The 19,476-nt window shown below is 40.6% G+C and overlaps 1 protein-coding gene across 4 annotated transcripts in view; it reads right to left on the bottom strand.

Annotated features, from left to right (window-relative positions):
- flna (filamin A, alpha (actin binding protein 280)) overlaps positions 1-18,937 on the bottom strand; it is a 28,121-nt gene extending 9,184 nt beyond the window's left edge. For 3 of the 4 annotated variants that reach the window (XM_047807249.1, XM_047807250.1, XM_047807252.1), the window contains exons 1-27: positions 18,675-18,936; positions 15,523-15,995; positions 7,829-8,080; positions 7,632-7,729; positions 6,794-6,941; positions 6,486-6,682; positions 6,195-6,357; positions 5,871-6,071; positions 5,058-5,195; positions 4,771-4,897; positions 4,518-4,654; positions 4,227-4,423; positions 4,027-4,140; positions 3,797-3,940; positions 3,561-3,684; positions 3,300-3,460; positions 3,123-3,213; positions 2,857-3,026; positions 2,618-2,735; positions 2,251-2,513; positions 1,842-2,160; positions 1,523-1,696; positions 1,249-1,411; positions 994-1,154; positions 735-902; positions 531-654; positions 62-218 (exon numbers count right to left, since the gene is read on the bottom strand). In XM_047807249.1, coding sequence (XP_047663205.1) covers positions 62-218; positions 531-654; positions 735-902; positions 994-1,154; positions 1,249-1,411; positions 1,523-1,696; positions 1,842-2,160; positions 2,251-2,513; positions 2,618-2,735; positions 2,857-3,026; positions 3,123-3,213; positions 3,300-3,460; positions 3,561-3,684; positions 3,797-3,940; positions 4,027-4,140; positions 4,227-4,423; positions 4,518-4,654; positions 4,771-4,897; positions 5,058-5,195; positions 5,871-6,071; positions 6,195-6,357; positions 6,486-6,682; positions 6,794-6,941; positions 7,632-7,729; positions 7,829-8,080; positions 15,523-15,898 — 4,485 coding nt within the window. In that variant the 5' untranslated portion in view covers positions 15,899-15,995; positions 18,675-18,936. Of the gene's footprint in view, positions 1-61; positions 219-530; positions 655-734; positions 903-993; positions 1,155-1,248; positions 1,412-1,522; positions 1,697-1,841; positions 2,161-2,250; positions 2,514-2,617; positions 2,736-2,856; positions 3,027-3,122; positions 3,214-3,299; positions 3,461-3,560; positions 3,685-3,796; positions 3,941-4,026; positions 4,141-4,226; positions 4,424-4,517; positions 4,655-4,770; positions 4,898-5,057; positions 5,196-5,870; positions 6,072-6,194; positions 6,358-6,485; positions 6,683-6,793; positions 6,942-7,631; positions 7,730-7,828; positions 8,081-15,522; positions 15,996-18,674 lie in introns of all 4 variants that reach the window. The other variant, XM_047807251.1, reaches the window with a different exon arrangement.
- Positions 18,938-19,476: the final 539 nt, after the last annotated feature.

Genomic DNA, 19,476 nt, shown 5'->3' with positions numbered 1-19,476 from the left:
AAACAAGGATTAATACAAGAGCTATCCAACCATTTTCTATCCTCACAGTTCTAGCACTTACAGTAATCTGGACAGCCAAAAGTCCCTCTCCTGCATCCTTGGCATCAATTGTAAACTCCACTGGCAGGCTGGCAGGCACTCCAGTAGTGTTAAGACCAGGGCCACTGGCACGCACCTTACTGGCATCATGTGTGGGCAAAACCTTCAACTTATAAGGGCTATAATAGAAGGAAATGTGTATGAGAAAGAGAATAGTGAAATAGCAATACAAACATTTACATAGAATACCTGCTAACAATCCTCAATGCAACAACAACAAAAAAAAAGTTGCAATTTAAGTATAAAAGACTGCTGTTCCAGCTTATACATACATATAACTATGGAATTTCTGCTCTCTACACAACATTGTGAAGGCTAGAGCACACATTGCTGCCCTATTACTGCAAATAAGCATCATACTATAGTATCTGATAAATACTATAGTGTTTGATAAAGTAAGAGTACTGAACCACTATGAAACAGATATGAACCTGCGTGGGATCTCCTCATCAGCATACAGCACATTAATGGAATATGGCCCTTCCTTGGTGGGCACATAGCTTACAGTGTGAGTCTGGTCTCCATTATCCACCACCTCAACTGGCTCCACAACACCTGCATAAGGCACATACAAATATAAGCATATTCCCGATAATAGTGAATCATTTTTAACAGTTGGAAACTCAATCTCTCACCTTTGGGCCCCTGCACTCTGACTTGTAAAGGAGCTACTCCTGCCTTGCTGGCATCTACAGTGAAGACCTGAGGGATATTAGCTCGTACATTGGTTCCAAGACCCTGCCCTTGGCATTTGACCTTAGTGGGATCAACAGTATCATGAACAGGCACAGAGAATGGGCTTCCTATGAGAGCAAACAATAAAAGAAATGGGTTAGTTATTGTCAAATGGAGAAAAAAGGGGGGAAAAAAAAAAAAAAAAAAAAAAACACTAACCAGTGACAGGTTTTCCACCATATGTAATATTAAGGTTGTATGTTCCTGGCTCATATGGGATGTACTCTACAGAGCAGCTGCCATCTTTATTATCAGTGCAGGACATCTTGGCTTCTGATGGTCCCTCCATAGCCAGGCCCAGGCCTCCTGTACCAGCTCCACTAAACAGACAATGAAAGCGGAAGTAAATGCCATACAAAAATAAAAAAAGGGACCAAGTTCTGTAACTGTTGTAGCCTCTAGCTAAATACCAACCGTGTCTCTACTGTGAATTTGTTGGGTTTGTTGGTGATGCCAGCCTGTAGTCCTGGACCATGCACACGCACACGTGCAGGATCACAACCCTCCGTTACAGGTACACGGAATGGACTGTTGGGTACTGGGGCACCATCATAAGAAACCTCTACATTATGTGTACCTGTGCAGAGAAAATTTTTATTGAGCCAACACAAAATTTGAAGTCATTGAATCAAGACCCAAAGATAGATTCAACATGAATTGCTTGATTACTACAAGACCTAAGGCTTACCTTCTTCATAGGGAGTGTACTCTACTTTGTAAGTACCATCCCCAACGTCCCTAATAAGAGCCTCAGTGCAGTTACCAGATGGATTGTTGATGCAGGTTTTAATGTGATTGCCACCAGTTTTTGTTAGGGCACGAGCATCAACAGTGAAATCCGTGGTAGCTTCTCTAAACACCCCTTCAAGATAATTCCAAAAAATCAACATTTTTAAAAGATTAGGATTTTAATGGTTACATATGCTTAAAAATTTACCCAAATTCTTATTCAACAAACTTAAAGATGGTGATGTGAACCCCAAATGCATTTAAATACAGAAAGCTACCTTTTCCTTCAACTCCAGGTCCAAAGACCTTTACACCAGTGGTTTCAACAGCTGGCTCCACATTTAGTCTTGATGGGAAGTTTGGCACATCCTGGCCACCATAGCGGATGGTAAGAGTGTACGCTCCAGGATATAGGGGAATGTAGGTGATGGTATAAGTTCCGTCTCCATTATCCTGGATGTGCACCTCGGCTTCAGTTCCATTATCAGAGATTATCTCAATGGTTAATTCAGCAGGGCCAGCATTGGTGCAGTCTACCACAAACTGGCCGGTCTCTCCAACCTTAGCTCGCTCTAAACCTGGACCAGAACAACGGACCTACAGACAGAAGCAATGAAAAGGGTCAGAAAAAAGATTTAATATAATAGGTGTGGTTAAGCATTTATCTGAAATGCAAAATTGCCCCACCTTAGATGGGTCAGTGGGAGCTACAGCCTCAACAGGGAAAGGGCTTCCTGGGATAGGAGCACCATCGTAAGTGAGCTCCACCTCATAGGGTCCCTTGTCCCTAGGGATGAAGCGAACTTGGCTGGTCTCTGGGCTCAACCCTGGTTCCACCTTACAGGGCACAGATTTACCACCAGGTCCAGTCACCTTTGCAGCAACCTTACCCTGACCACCTGCACCCTTCGATTTGACTGTAATCTCTTGGTCTTTTCCAACTGTCATCTCTGAGGTTAAAAAAAAAGAAGAGAGACAACTCAGAAAAGCACATAGGGATAAGCAACATACTAGAAAAATCACATTCAAAAAGTCAAAAGAACACATGACTTACTGCTGCCAAGGCCTGAAACATTAACCTTGCTAAGATCAAGGGAAGGAGCAACAGGCACAGCAAAGGGAGTTTTGGGAATGGCGTCACCGCCATAAGTCACATTCACACCCAAATTACCCTGTGGAAAAAATAAATTTGATACATACCAATAAAAATGCTTTTGAATATTTGAGTCTCAATAGCACTCAAGAGACTCAAAAGACTGTATAAATGTTCTATCACAACAATTATGTACTTACTTGTTGCACTGGAGTATATTTGACAGTGTGCGTGTTGTCGTGGTTGTTGATGATATCAAAGTCCCTCACTGCCTCACCCTTGTTGGGGCCAGTAAACTGAGCATCCAGCTTGGCTTTACCTGCACCCTTAGTATTCACAGTAAAATGAGTTGGTTTGTTTAGTTCCACGCCTGAGGATGATAAAAGGAAAATTAGGTGCTTATTTAACCCTCTTCATACATTTCTGATGGTTTGGTTCACAATGCTCAATGAGATGTGTTTGTCACCTGAGCGACTAAGACCAGGTCCCTCTGCTTTGACTTTGCTGGCATCATGAGAAGGATCCACTTTAATTCTGACTGGTGACATTGGAATAGGCTAAAAAGATAATAAAAAAAAGTACATCAGAGACAAGGAACACCAACCTATAAGCATGCAGACACCAATACACATGCGTGTATTACCTGGTCTGCAAACAGCACCATGATAGTGTAGCTGCCAGCTCCTGGGGGAGTGTATTTAACTGTGAAGGTATCATTATCATTTCTGATTATGTCAAAGTCGATGTCAGACTCGGCTGGTCCCACAACACCAGGAGCACACTTAATCCCAATGCTTATATCACCTAAAAAGACATGACATCTTTCATCTTCGATATTATGGAGACAAGGAAGATGAATCTGCTGAACCAAAAATCCTAAGTATTAAAATGAATATAATCATACCCTGGCCAGCCTCTGCACAGTCCACAGTGAAATATGTTGGTTCGAAAGCCTTCAGACCAGTCTTGGCAACACCAGGTCCAGACACTTTCACTTTATTAGGATGGCATCCAGCTCCAACATTCATCTACAGTTTTAAAATTAAGATTCCAGCAGCATTAAGCAAACATACAAACAAAAAAAATGTAAAAACCTGTACAATTCTATACATGTGAAATTGTCAGATCTTTTAGACTGACCCTGAATGGGCTTTCTGGTATATTGACCCCACCCCAAGACACCATGACTGTGTGCTTAACGGGCTTGCGCGGGGTGTAGCTGCAGCTGTATGTCCCATTACTATTATCCTTAACCTGCACATCAACTGGGTTTCCATCTCTGTCCTAGGAGAAAAAAAACCCCACAAAAAACTCATTATCCTTCTATTTTGATCTGTGCTTTAACACACAAAAAAGATGTAAATAAATACCTGGGCCTGAATCTTTAGAGGTGCTTGGCCTCCATGTTTGGCATCCACTGTAAACTCTGCTGGCTTTCCAACAGCCAGACCAGTGCTCTGAAGTCCTGGGCCATAGGCCTTCACCTGAAATACAAATGAACAAAATGGTAAGTGCAATGCCCCCATTCCCCAGCAATTATTTTGTCTGAGACATAGAAACTCATCTCTACCTTGTCAGGGTAAAAGTCTCTGTCTGGTGCTGGTTTGATCTCAGCCATAAAGGGGCTGTGCTGGATGTCCTCATTTTTACAGAGTACATGTACTGCATACTCGCCTGGCTCAGTGGGCCAGTAGCGCACATCGCAGGAGCCATCACCCTTATCATCACACTCAATCTTAGCTGGAGATGGGCCCTCCACAGAGAAACCTGTACAGGAAGTCAAGCATTATTTGCCAATTGTTCTGACAACTACAGTGTCCTAAGAATCAGAAATATTAGTGAAAGTGCTAGAGAAACTCACCCAAAGTGCCAACGTCATCTCCAACTGCCTCCACCACGAAGTCTGCTGATTTGCCAACAATGCCACCTTCCAAGCCTGGGCCCCATGCCCGCACCTGCTGTGGCCCAGCCTCACTGCTTACTTTCACCTCAAATGGACTGAAATAGGAAAAACAACAAAAGATGTGGAGAACCAGAAAAAACACAAGATTTAGAACATTTTATTTTGAAATGAAGATTGTTTGCTATGACAAAATATTATCAAATATTCTAACCTGCGAGGAATATGCTGGCCACCCCACGTAATGGTAATGATGTAGTTTCCAGGTGTGGTGGGGTAATACTCAAAGCAATAGACTCCATCTCCAAGATCTTTCTTCTTACAGGGCTCCTCCAGACCCTCTGTAATGCACACATGTAGAAAAATCATAGTGTTTTTTTTTTCTTTCAAATAAATTAATGAATAAATATTAAATAAATAAATAAATAAATAAATAAATAAATAAATAAATAAATAAATAAATAAATAAATAAAAAGCAGTTTTTCCTCAGCACCACTTACTCGGCCCTTTAATGGTGACCTTCAAATCTCCAGTGCCAGCTCCTTTAGTATAGACCTTAAACTCTGTAGTCTCCTTGATCCTCAGGCCTTTGGGCTGCAAACCACGCCCTTTAGCTCTGCACAGACTTGGGTTACATGCTGCAAAGGGACATGAGAAATGATTAAAGCATCACACTTTAAAACATATACGAAGTCAATGCTTTGGTAATGCTTTCGGAAATGGCCAGGAAACTCCAGACATTGTGCAATGAAGATAAGGGACTGGTAGTGGCAGAGCTACATATCTGTAGCAAGCATGGTTAGCTAAAATAGCAGCTTGAGGTATTAGTAAAGGAAATGAGAGTTATCATGAGTGTGATTGACACACTTTAAAAATAACTGCTTAAAGTGTCACTGAGTCATTAGGATGCCCCACAATTTCCAAGTAATGGCTAATATATGGATTTTTTTATATCAAAAAGGCACCATGAGTGAGTTACATGAAAACATGCAGCAGGTCAACAGAAAGCAAAGTACCCAACAGATCCAAGATGACAGGAAAGCACGTCAGTGGTCAAGAGTCGATCCGAAACAAAAATAAATAGAAGAAAGGCCGGCTACAGATCACAGTCCTTCAGAAAGGAGAAAGTATCGTCAGGGAAGAAATAATAGCCCAGGAAATACAACAAGAGAGAAGGAAAAAAAAAAAAAAAAAAAAAAACACACTACAGGACCTTGCACAGTAAAAGACATGGTTGTACTTTTTAGGACTCTTTCCTCTTCTCTACAATCCTCATGCCTGCTAGTTCTACTTTTTCCCTACTGGCTCCTTACCTTCTCCAACATTGACTGTGTATGGGCTCTTGGAGATCTGGCCCCCAGCAAACGTTATGCAAATTGTATGTTGGCCCTCCTGGGTGGGTTTATAGGTGCAGCGGTAGCTGCTGTTGCCCTTATCCTCAATTTGGCACTGTACTGTGTCCTTCTTTCCACTGGGGTCAATAATGACCACCTCAACTTCTCCCATTCCAGCACCTGAAAATGAAAATTTGTAATTATAATCTTATCTTCAAATTCTTTAACAATACAACCCAAAACTGATGATTGCCCAGTAAACACAATTCTGACATAAAACTTGATCTGCATTTTTGTGCTTACCAGCAGTATAGACATCGAAGTAGGTGGTTTTATTGGCAATGTTGCCCACAGCCTCAAGACCTGGACCCTGGGCAGTAACCTTGCTGGAGTCACCCTGAGCCATCCCCACCTCCACTTCAAACGGGCTCTTTAAAATATGCAGTCCTGCAAACAGCACTGTTACCTAAAATGTAAGATAAGGGTTACATGTTAAGACTAACAGGGAGAAATCATCCATATAATGTGTGCGCATGTCTACTAGAGAATGAGCATTATTGATTAACTTCATGATAATCAAATAGGACCAATTACCTTATGTGGACCAGTTACTTTAGGAACATAGACTACTGAGTAAGTGCGATTCTTGTCATTGTTGGGAGTGACTTTAGCCTCTTCACGGTGGCCAGCTGGGTCTTCTACATAAACCAGCACCTCCCCCTGGCCTGCGCTGATGGTCTCCACAGTGAACAGGGCCTTTTTCATCACAACGTTACCAGTGGGCTCAATGCCTGAACAGAGCAAAAAAGTTCTATGCAATGCCTATGGATATCTATTCAATGAATTAACAGATTTGATTGAGCTTTCATAAATATAAAATAACACTTGATAAAAAGTTGTACCTGGGCCATAGGCACGAGCCTTTTTGGGGTTGAGTTTGGGGCGCAATGGGGCACCAGGCTTCAGCTTTGCCTTAGGGAACTGTGACAGGTATGTCATAACCGAGTGTTCATCCACATTGGGATCAACAATTTCCTCTGGAGTGATGACCTGATAGAAACAACAATAAGCAGGTTAATCAAATACAAAAAAAAAAAAAAAAACCAGGAGGACCAAAAAAAAACCCATTTATACAAGTTTGTCATAACAGAAACTGTCACCGTGGAGACAGCCACCTTTCAGACCACATGCCAGTCTGTGGCATTAGATGGCAGGCACAAGTCACGCGACAAGCAGGAAACATACCCAACCACACTTGTAACTGGCAGCATGCAATACACCAGACTTGGTAAAAAAGAAACCCATTACAAAACTTCATTGGACACTTTCATTTCTGTAGTAGCACAAATACCTCTTGCATTTACCAAAGACTATGATTTATTGTAATAATATTTAATGCATGTCCCTAATACCCACTAATGTTGGTCAGACTTTAAGGAACATTTCTCTCAATGAAGTGATTATCATCTTTTATTCCATCATTAACATCTATTATCTTCATAAATGAGATTAAATTAGTGACTCATTTGAAGCATAAAAAGGGTTCATACACCAAGCAACAGCAATTATAGTCAGAATACACTATGGTAGACAACCAACAAGGTAACAAGAAACTTTTAAAAAAGAAGCTTGAAAGCAGAACATTATTATTTGCATTCAAATTGCTTGAATATTTCAAGGACTCATTTTAGTCCAAGTGAAAAGGAAGTTTCAGTCTCAGACAACAGAGAAGTTAGTTACCTGAGGAACACCAAGCCACTCATCAGCCTGCTGCATAGCCTCACGGGCGTTATCCACAGGCTTTGTCTGATCCCAGGAGTCCCAGTCCGGACACAGACCTGAAAAGTTACAGCATTAATTTTATATGTTTGGTGTCAGATAGCCAGACACAGCCAATACAGCTTTTGATTCTTCCCACACCCACTTCAGTGACCTACCTGGAGCACAACTGTCCACTAGTGCTCCCAGAGCTTTGCCTGACTGCCAGTCCCGGCTGAAGTTGGTTATAGGCAGTTCGGGCAGTTTGTTCTGGATCCAGCCCAGGAGCCTCTGCTTTGGCGTTTTCTGCTTGGCATCGTCCGTGTCCTCTTCCTCGTCCCACATGGGCATGGAGATAGAGTAGTGCAGAATGAGGGTCCATATCAACCCAAGGATGAGCTTCAGGTTCCCATCCACAATGGCTTTACTGTCTGTTGGGGGGGAGGAACTTGATTTGTTAGGAAGGATGAGAAAGAAGAAGCGACTGCATACACAAAGTTAAAAAAAAGAAGAAAAAAAAAAAGAAATGTTGTCAAGAAAGAGAAAGTTTAGAAAGTATGTGTTGTATTTTCTTCCCCTTTTCAACAGATAAAACATTTTATATATTGATTGTTGACCATTTTATATGTTTCTAAAGTTTTAAATAGAAATTACTGTCAAATATGCTACACATTTTCCTCACATATCCAAATATACCATGAAGTTAAACTGCATGGATGGTTTCTAAATGATGGCAAAAATCCATGAATTACATGATTGGCATGAAACTAACTGCAGATTGTTTTATGTCAAAATGTTTTTTGTCATCATTGTAGGTCTCTAACCCTTTTAAATGGTGATGGCAGAGAAATGTGACTGTGGCCACCAGCAAGGTCAGCAGATATACCAACAGAAAAGCAAAACATATTAGCCATCTCCACCCAGTTTTAAAATAAATACACAAAGATCTTAACCTATTACAACTATTAGTCATGCTTAGCAATAACACTTCTCTTTTCTTTGAACAAAATAAAATGCACACCCATCTGACCCTCTGAGTGCAAACTGCCACAACTTGCGCCAGCCCTAATGCAACATTACAAGAATAAACTCTGATCTAGCCCAAGCCTCTTGTACAATGCAAGTGGTTACCAGATTTTAACACATCCCATACGTCTGGAGTGTCTCGTTTTAAACTTAACAGTTAAATCTCTATGGAGGAGACCCTTTAGGTACAACTCCACATCAGTACCACCTCCAAAACACAGTTAATGGGGCTTGACTCAATTAATAATCATTATGGATTTCAGATCAGTGGACAACACATTCATCTTGCAGCTAGACACAGGCCCATGCATGTGTGCCACGGTTTAGGGCTCTAAAGATTCACATAGCTGCCTTTGATCCGTAAATGCTGTGTCACTCCAGGCTCAATACTTACCAACTGAGCCAGAAGCACCCTCAACCCATTAGCACATAGGAAAAACAGACAAAACAGTCCTAAATAGAAACCCAAATGTACTGTATATTTTAAGATCTCATAACATTTCAGCCTGCTCATGGCTCACACTACTTATCCAACGATCCTGTTGCCATGTTAAACAATACATTTGCAATGATTTGACTTCTCCAGAGTGTGGTCTACAAACCACACTAACCTCTCCAAAGTTTGTTGGAATTCAGCTTGGGTTCTGGCAAATGAAACTGGACTATTGAAGAATCTCTGATCCATTTGCTTTCAGTGTGAAAAACATAACACTGGGTGCCAAAATATAAGATCCGTAGCTCTATTATTCTAACAGCCTAGAAGTGGTTAAGAGAACAGGGTAATTTCTAACATGTCCAAAAAGGTATGATTGTGCACTTATGAAGCAGAACTTGGGACAGCTTAGTTCCCTCTTAATTGTTAAGAATCAGAAGGTGATCAGGGGAATGGTAGTGAGACAGCATTGTCAAGCTCATATGACTCCTGAGCTGAACAACTCTATATTGAAAGGGTGTGTATGCAGAAAGAAAGAAAGAAAGAAAGAAAGAAAGAGAGAGAGAGAGAGATCCATTTGTGTTAAACAGGTTGACACTTGTTAGTGGCATCAGAGGCACTTGTATTATGAGTTGAGTACAGTGGGTGTGGAGAAGTCACACCCTCTGTACTGAACAGATCGTCCCACAACCAACCACAAGCTGCTATTCAATCATACAACAAACTACATTGTGTTATTTGTCAAATAAATCGATTCCATTTTCAAGCTATTTCACCTACCAGCAAATTTGTGAACAGTGGGAAGAAACCAGGGGACCTGTAGGAAACCCATGCAGAAGCCATTCATAAACTGTGATAAGCAGTAGAGATTTCCATGCACATGGAAACCCTGTACCTCCTCTTAATTGCTTTTCCCTACTAGATTGCTCCTTTTGAAAAATCCTGGGAACAATAATTATGACACAATAAAAGTGTGCACTTGTCACTGACTCAAACACTCATCACCAAAACATCACAGACTAGCAAACATATGAAACACGACAGGAATCTGCAACAAGCTCTCCACTATGCTCAGGCCTTTTTTGGACATGATCAGGGCTAGTCATGAAATTCCCAAACCAGGCATTCTTATTGCAAAGAAAAACAAGTAGGGTAGATGTGAGAACAGATTAAAAAAAGAAGCCTGACAGTAAAAACCCAGAACAATATTTATGAAATGTAGGTGGGGCATAATAAACAAGTTATTTCAGAAAGCAAAGTTATCGGTTTCTTGGATATGAGCACAGATATTCCAAAGCACACATTCCCATGACTCACCGTCACTCTGGGCTCAATAAACTACAGCATCTGACGTCAACACTCCCCTCTGACCCCACACCCAGACCTCTGATGCACAATGCCATGTACCACCGCAGCAGACACTCTCCCAGCCTACTAATCTTGCAGGAATGACTCATCAGCCTAGATATAGTGCAGGGATGTGATCAAACCCATAAAAGTCCCAGTTAAGGTAAATGCTGTCTATACTAACTTTAGAACTTATACTCTGTATCCAAACTTAATGAGGGGGCAGAAAAGGAAACACCATTTCAGCATGGGGATTCCATGTAGGAAATTGCACACATTCCAACACAATCCACTTATCAAGTCTTGACCTGAAATCTGGATAAACAACCACATAGTTTGTAAGCATGCTCTCTGACTCATTAAATCTCTAAGGGTTGCTTATACACCTCAGGACCCAGCCCAGTGATGGATGCAACCTTGTGTGCACCCAGGTTTAATACCATGTTAGCCTGTATTTCAGCTTGTCTGATAGTTAAGACTCAAGGAACAGTTGCATCAACAGCTCAGATTTAAATAAAAAAAAAAAAAAAAAAGCACAACACTAACTGCTGCTACATTACCACATATAGAAAAGCTTTCTGAAATACACAATACATGGTATATACACAATATGTATTCTCAAGAGGATGAACTTTGTGAGCATACTTCCTCTCTTATTTCTGCTGCTTCCAAAGGTCCCTCCCACCTCCTTAGCCTTCCTCCATCCCTCCCTCTCTTTTGGAAATGTTCCTCCTGGTTTTTTAGCCTTAAAAGGGCAGAAGCAAACTTGATGCTGGCAGGCCACCCATTTCCCTGCACAGCGGTTTCTGATTACAATGAGGGAGGGAACAGAGGGAGGAGGGAAGGAATGGCAGGGAGCAAAAAGCCTTGAACAGAGAAAAGTGCTGCGTTCAGACTTTTGTAAAACCCTATATTGACAGAGCTGGATTGTCATTTGGCTCTTCTTGTTCTGTGGCAAATTATTCCATGCCAGACTCCATCCTTTATCCTCACATATCACACACACACAAACTGGAAAGTTTATGTCTTATGAAGCTTCTAATTAGAAAAAATTGTCATGGATTGAAACATACTGCAAGTACAATATGTCCTGAGATTGATACTTTGCATTTGTGCATCAATTAACAGCAGTTGAATTGACTGATACAGCTAAAGGAACTGCTGGGAACCAAAGTAGGAATTTAAATTTTAACTGCACATTTTTTGTGCATAGTAACAGAGGACATGACAACATACCATAAAACCCAAGGGTACCCTAATCATTCCATTGCATCTCAAGTACATATGGATACAATTGACCACATTTCACATACAAGCAATATGCAAGAATGTACTAATTCTTGACAATTACCTTGAGACTTTTGATTCAATAATTTAATGTATTAGGCAACACCTTCATTCAAAAAGATACTTTCATTCCTTCATTCCCCTGTTCTCCCTTACTGACCCTCCATATTCCCCTCCCTCAAACTATACAAAGAGAAGGAAATCTGCAGCCCCAGTCTGGAGGCTTTGCAAAAGCACACCATCCCTAACCACTATCTTAAGTAGTGCCAGAGCAATTTATCTTATCTGCTGAGATGAATCACCAAAATGTGAATCATGGAGGTCCCAGCAGAACAGAGGAAGACTACAATCAAGTGTCCTTTTGTTAGTCTTAAAGCCACCTCGTATCCTGATCCCATGCACACCCATTACCAAAACTGATTGAGGTTTGAAGATCCACATTCTTTGTAAAGTTTTTCAGAAAAACAAGAAGTCATGAGGTTTATGCAGCTGCTATGTGGGTGAATCAGTGTCTCAAAGAAACCTTTAAAAGGGTTTCACCTAAAAATTGCCACTGCTGCTTTTGAGTCACTGTGGAAGACAGTCGTGACAAATACTTTGTGTGCTGGGAGTTAAAATAACTACTTCAAAAAAAACAGTCGAGTTGCAGAATCAATTTTTGAAGGCCAGAGGAAAGTTTTTGGCTATTACGCCACAAGGTTCTTTCCCTGTGCGGTTGGTTCAGGGTGCCATGCACTCAAGCAACCTCATATATGAGAACCTAAAAACACATTAGAACTATAGATCAGTACATTTTACTGCATTAATCCAATTTATTTACACCACCGCAACTGCATCAGCTGTTCTGAATGAGCAGGAAATCCTGCCATTAGCAAGGGGCTGCAAGGAGAGACTGTAGGCTGCACACAAAAGGTATTGGGCATCATACTGTAGGAGAAGATCAGAGAATATAAAACCAATTTGAACAAACATGCACATAATTTTCAGGCCTATAGTGCAGACAAAAAAAAAATTACAAAATTAAAAGACATTGATCAATAGAAAACTACCCAATGTTCAATAAAACAAGAATTCTTCTAAAGTTAAAGAGGCACAACAGAAAATGAGACGCTTCTAAATAGATACACACTTTATAAAACGGTGCAAATTCCCACTTGTTGCCAATTTCCCCCGTCCTTATATTGTGTATAAACAGATCAATTTTTAAAAAACATTTGTCAACTTAAACTACATTTACATCTAAACTCATTAATAGTTTAGCTAATACAGCTGTGACTTCTGTGCAATGACTTCTGTCCACCCAGTTGAGGGGCTCTTTAATATTATTATTTATATACAAGTGCTCACTTCTTTTTAGAGATAAGCATGTCTGACTCAAGTCCTATCCTGACTGTTTTACACAAGGACTCATGCCTGAAGATTGAGCAATACACCATAACAGCACATCAGGCAGAACCGCACCCAAGATGTGTCATCACCACCTTCCTCTACCTGACCTCCAACAATGCTGCATATGCAAGAGCAAGACTCTAAACTCCACTTTATGTACATCTCCAAAATTTCAAATGGTCCATTAGCCATGTTCTCACTGATAAAAGAAAAACCTTAGCATAAAGGAGCCATTGTTCTAGTCCTCAGTATAAACAACATCATAGGCCATCATATCAATTGACACATAACCAAACCTTGTTTCCTCAAATCTTAGATCAATATTAGTGGAATCAATCCAGTATTGCGTCAATTAAAAATAACTGCCTCCAATTGCATTCCTTACTGTGATAAGTACAAGCAGATGGAAAAAAAAATGTTGCACTGCATCACCTGAGGCTTTTAGTACCCATTTTCTTTGTATTCCCTGACTCCCTTGGCTTGCAACACCTCAATAAATATGCTACATTCATCCCTTCAGGGCTTCTTGAGAAACATTGCCATGCAGAAACGCATCCTTTCAGAATCCTTGCTCAACTAGAAGAAGCATATCTAATTGCCAGCAATGTGAACCACAAACATACCATATACTGAACATACGAGTATCCTCCCTCAACGGACACATGTCTACAAAAGATATTGCTGTTAACCAGAAGGTGGTGCATTTCAGTCTTGGCCCTGGGGAAGTTTCATAATTTGTCAACTTAAATGCACCTCATTCAAATTTGTTCATTAGTTGATGAGATGAATTACGTGTGTTTTGAGAAGAAAGAATGCACTAAAATGTGGAGGTCAAAGTTATGATACCCAACACCGATGGTTTATTTTAAAACTGGATGTAATTAAGATTGGAGGCAATCCACTGTCCAATTTTATCACTGCAAATCATAAAAGGCATAAAAAAAAAAAAAAAGAACCCCACACCATACAGACATAAGCTTCAATTTGTCTGTATATTTGAGTCCAGATAAAGCTTTTAGCTTTTATTTTAATGTTTGTTTGTTTTTTAGGTCAGCAAGCTGAAGACATTTTTAACAAAGACAAAGATAAGCTGATACAAATTTCAAACCCAGGACTAAAATGCAAAGTCATATACCACGTCCTGGATAAAAGCAATAGTTTTGTAGACATTTGAGGGATAGGGAGGATACTTGTATGTACAGTATATGGCACATGGTTTGTGGTCTAAATTGCTGGTAATTACATATGCTTCTTCTAATTGGAAAAAGGTCTTTAAAAGAATATGTCCCAGCATGGAAACATTTCGCAGGAAGTCCTGCCAGTATGGTTTGTCAAGCAAAGCATTATAAAAATAGTTCCTTCTAATCATGAAATCTACATTTGGTTTATTTGAGTTCATCATGCTCTGAGCACAAACTATTAAATTTAATTTGGAGATGTGCCCCAGAAATATTGCTATTAATTAAAACAAATATATTCTTCCTTTCTCAAGACATTAGAGAGGACGTACAGACTTGGACAATGATGTTTTGTAAATTATTCTAGACACAAAGCTTCGATGAGGCCATATAGGATTGAATGTTTGTCATTGCAGATCTTCAAGGCTTGACCAGCAACACACACTCACATGGACAAACAATCTGTGTGGACACAGCTTTACATGGATTAAAACCGGCATGTAAGTAAGGATTGCCCTGAGGCTGAATGGATAACTTTGATGCCAACAGAATTTAGATCCACACCCTCCAACACAAGCGTCCACAAAACCTACTTGTTGCGCCTAAATAATTGCCAAGATCCGGATTTTAAATCCAACGTGGACATTCAGCGTTTGGTTGTAAAAAACAAAACAAAAAACAACCAAACTAACCAAAAAATAGCCGGTTAATAATAAAAACAGAACTTTTAGTAACTCACATCACACAAGAATTATTCACAGCTTTACTTGGGATTCTTGTTTTCAAAAAGCGTGAATGAAGAGACCGTGCTTAGATATTTCAGTTTTAATTGCGGTTTGAGGATTAAACGCTATTTCTACACATAATAGGAGACTCCAGTTAGGCCCAACTTTAGCGACAATACCCACTTGCCCGTTATCCTGTGGCCTACACAGTTTGGTGCCTTAAGTATACATTATTAAACGTAAATTGGGGTTTAAAGCGAAATATATACACGAGGACAACATTTTCATTCATGTGTGTGGAACTTACTCGACACAATCAGATTGTTTTAGAGGTAACAAACTTGTAAAACATTGCACCATCAATGTAAAACAGTGTTGAAGCAGGCTGTAGCCAACTTCGGGATTCAACTGGAAAAACTTTTGGAAAGTTAGCAGTCAAAGGCAGAAAGGAAACATACTGTAATATGTGCAACGGGAAAAGCACATACCTATGGACACGAGTTTAATATTCTCCCTGTCGAGAAACTCCAGCGCCACTGACACGTTCTCCAGTTGCATCTGCCTGAAGGTGGGCCGCTGGTTGTACTTGCGGAACATCTTCTTCTGGCTGAGCACCTCGAGCAGCCCGATTAGGCGCAGACCATCGCTAAGGTCCGTCTGCAGGTTTGCGATTCGCTTGTTCACGCACTTCAGATGCTCATTGCACCAGCGAGTGAACGTGTTCTGCTGGATCTTCTTCCATGGCGCGTCCTCGGCCAGATCTTTCTCCGTGGCGGGCATGTCGGCGTCCTTGTCCGGTGCGAGAGAGACGTTGGATGCGGCTGAGGCAGCGCTCGACTGGTGCAGGCGTGGGTGTTGACTCATTCTTATGCTCTCCGCTCGGCCTCGCTACGAGTCTGACTTTTTTTTTTAGGGTGGAGTCTTGTTTAAAGCTCTATGCTCTTGTATTCGGTTCTTGTAACTGCAAGAGACGAGAGATTAAATAAGTTCAAGAAAATGTTTCTACTATCCAACTATATTTAGACATAAGTGGAAACTTTACATTTGTTTTTGTTTTTTATTTTATATGACATTATGTACAAATCGTGATCGACACCCAAGTCTTTGAAGAGATTATGAGATTAAAGAGAATGCTGTGTGGGTGTTGGGTGTGTTAGGGACAGAGCCTTAAACTTAATGTGGCTTAAGGCGAACCGATTCTCAAGCGTATTATGTAATTTATACGGTCAATTGTTTTCACTCGTTTACACGAAAAAAAAGTCGTTCTCATCTCCTCCCCATAAAGGCTTTACCAATTTGATGAAGCAGAAAATTAGCCTAAAATCGACATTTGAGAGTTTATTTCTCAATCAGTCGCACCAAATGGTGTCTCTGAAAACTACACCAATGATATCAACGCACAAAAAAAGATCGAATAAATGATAGATTATGGGTGACTTGGCGTAGTAATGAATGAAACTCAAAGCTTGGGTGTTTCTTTCACATCCCAGTAGCAGTTAGCACTTTGGTTTGCCCAAAGACATCATGCACTTCGCTATCTGATGTGAATCCTTTTGTAGATACATTGTATAGTCGACTCACTAAAAGGAACTACGTCCTTATATAATTTCATTAGGTTGGAGAATGCACTGAAAATTTGGTAAATATGGGCAAAATCGTGGTAGAGGATGTTAAGCGTAAAGAATGTGTCCATTTAGCATTTTTTCAGACCATTCCTATCTAGGAGAATCTGAGGAATGGAATCCGCATAACTACTGATGCCCCTTGACCCTACCAATACCCCCTCCCTAAAACAGACTACTGGACAACTTCATTCTTTTAAATCTATCTTACTCGACACCCCCCTCTCTCCTTTACGCACAGAAATATAGAAATAACGGACTGTTAAATACGCATATTTACACACACACACACACACACACACACACACACACACACACACACACACACACACACACACACACACACAGTATATATCAACACAAAGTACATATATAGATATATCACCATAAGGCAATGTTTTCACCTGAGTCTGATTTTCTGATGTAAATGCTTAAAGTATAACTTAAATATCTACTTCGAAGCAACAAGCAAGACCTACGGATAACTTTATCACACGAATTTCATTTCGTACTTTGGTGCCACCTACAGGATTTAGTATTAGACACAATGGTATCCACTTGTATTTCTTACCATAGGTGAAAATGACATAATTTATCATATTAACGCATACTTTAATTTGTTCACACAAACAAGTGTAATCTATTTCCTAAATAAAAATGTACATTTAAGAAATAACCTCGAAAACCTATCTAACTGATGATAAATCGAAAGAAAAAGTCCCTACGAGAACATTTATCACGTTCACTCGATGTGCAAAATCAACAGGATGCAGATAGAAGATTTGCCATGCCATGCCACAGCCTGCGCGATCTCTGCATGCTCACCACCGTGTGGTTAGCCCATATCTATCAACCGCAGATGCGCAAGTTGCAATCTTCAGAAGACGAATGAAAAACACAGATTGCAGTGCTAGAAAGCTATCTGTGTTTTTTCCGGTTAATTCAAGAGATCTCTTTAGAAACGAAACACTTCATATACATGGTTATCTTAGCAGACGTCTTAAAAGAAATGTTAGAGTTATTATATGGAAGTTCAGAAGATCTACCTACTACACGAGATACTAGAAACCCTAAAAGGTGGTAAAGCATCGATAACACTAAACTGCGTAAAACATGTCCTTTGGCACCACAAGATGGTCACGTCTGATTTTATCTATTGCCAGGCAGTGATTTGGGTCTTTGAGTGCTGCCAGTTTGCTCAGGTGAGTTTTCCCAGTGTACACTGCGCTGTGAGCGGAGGGGGGCGCACGCCACCATCAAAGTTACAAAGTGATATACAGGCGAGAAAGCAGGCCGGCGTTATCCATAGTTTGCCTTATTTGGTGAGGAGGGCTTAATTGGGTTACGACATGTTTAAACCCCTGTAGAGAGCCACAGGGAACGTGTATGTCGACGCATCAGCTAAAGCAAAGGAACTCTGCATGAGGATAGACTGTAAAAGGGATGGGAGCTGAAACAGAACTGTGTAAAGAGGTTCACGGGATTATCTACAGTGGTGATCCAAGGGCTTTGTTCAGACACGCCTTATCTTCATGTGGGCCCCGTATTTGATTATATACGTTTTGACATTCAGCTGTAAATAACAACTATGTATATCTGATCGTACGTCAGATACGCAGCTCGTACATTTCAGTTAATCCTGTCACAAACTCTTTAAAACACAAGGTTGTACTGGAAACAACTGTTTATTTGTCACCGTTTATAATCCATAAAGCAGTAACTAATGATGATGCACGTAAATCTAGTAAGTGCCTATAGAGCGCTGAGCATCAGAGCGCGTACGTTTATATATCCTCTGAATGTTACCGCGTATGTTTGCTAAATGATAGTAAAAAAACAAAACAAAAAAACTCTACTTTTAAAAAGGTTGACATTAAATCATGACTTAATAGCAGTTCAGACATTTGAATATTGTAGCTGTTTCAGGCTACAACATTATAACTTTCACCTATGCATACAGTTTAAGTTGCACAACCTCTTATGACTGTGATAAGAAAAGGGAAAACTTTCTGACTTACATGTTTCGCGTTGTTTTCCGAATGGCCGTATGATGGTACCTTCTGTATGATTTCACGCCGTTACGCGGAGAAAAGTGCACTATCTCAGTTTCCCTCCCTGCCGGACTGAAGTCTCCCTAAGGGGAAAACGCGAGTTTGGTGAACTCCAGAAAGAACGCGAGTGACACCCTCTTGTTCTTTTCTATCTCCCTTTCTCCTCTCCTAACATGAGATCCTTAATTGGTAAAGTATCAAAGAGGTGGAGGAAAAGGAGGAGGGTAAACCTTTTCTATGTAAGCGCTCTCAGAGAGAAAGAACTGACGTTATACGGCGATGCGACCGCGCCTTCGGATTTTAAAGGTATGATGTCACCCTGGTTGCGCGCGCCCCGTATCCGTTCCGTGTGTGTGTGTGTGTGTGTGTGTGTGTGTGTGTGTGTGTGTGTGTGTGTGTGTGTGTGTGTGTGTGTGTGTGTGTCTGCTCCGCGTGAGCGTGCGCGCGCGTTGTACCGTTCACTCTGGGGTCGAAGCAACTTCTTGTTGAGTAAAAGCATTCCCCTAAAGTCTAAGCCCCAATGAAGTCACATACTTCCGTTCAGCACACCGGCACAGGTTAGTGTCCTTTTCGACATACTGAAGTAGTATTGTCTTATTTTAACAGCCGATCAGCATGTCCCATAAACTTTAAATGCTTAATACTGTAACTGACTGTACTCTGTGGCCTATGTTAGGTCTACAGGGTTAGTAGGTTCATTTGACCCAAAACATCCAAATGTCCATATGTCCTTACATACTCCACACAGATCAGATCAAATGTGTGTGTG

This window comes from Tachysurus fulvidraco, chromosome 23 (genome assembly GCF_022655615.1).
Source record: "Tachysurus fulvidraco isolate hzauxx_2018 chromosome 23, HZAU_PFXX_2.0, whole genome shotgun sequence".
In the NCBI taxonomy this organism is placed as follows: Eukaryota; Metazoa; Chordata; class Actinopteri; order Siluriformes; family Bagridae; genus Tachysurus; species Tachysurus fulvidraco.
Note: the sequence above shows the minus strand (reverse complement) of the source record. Positions and strands in the feature narration are given on the sequence as shown.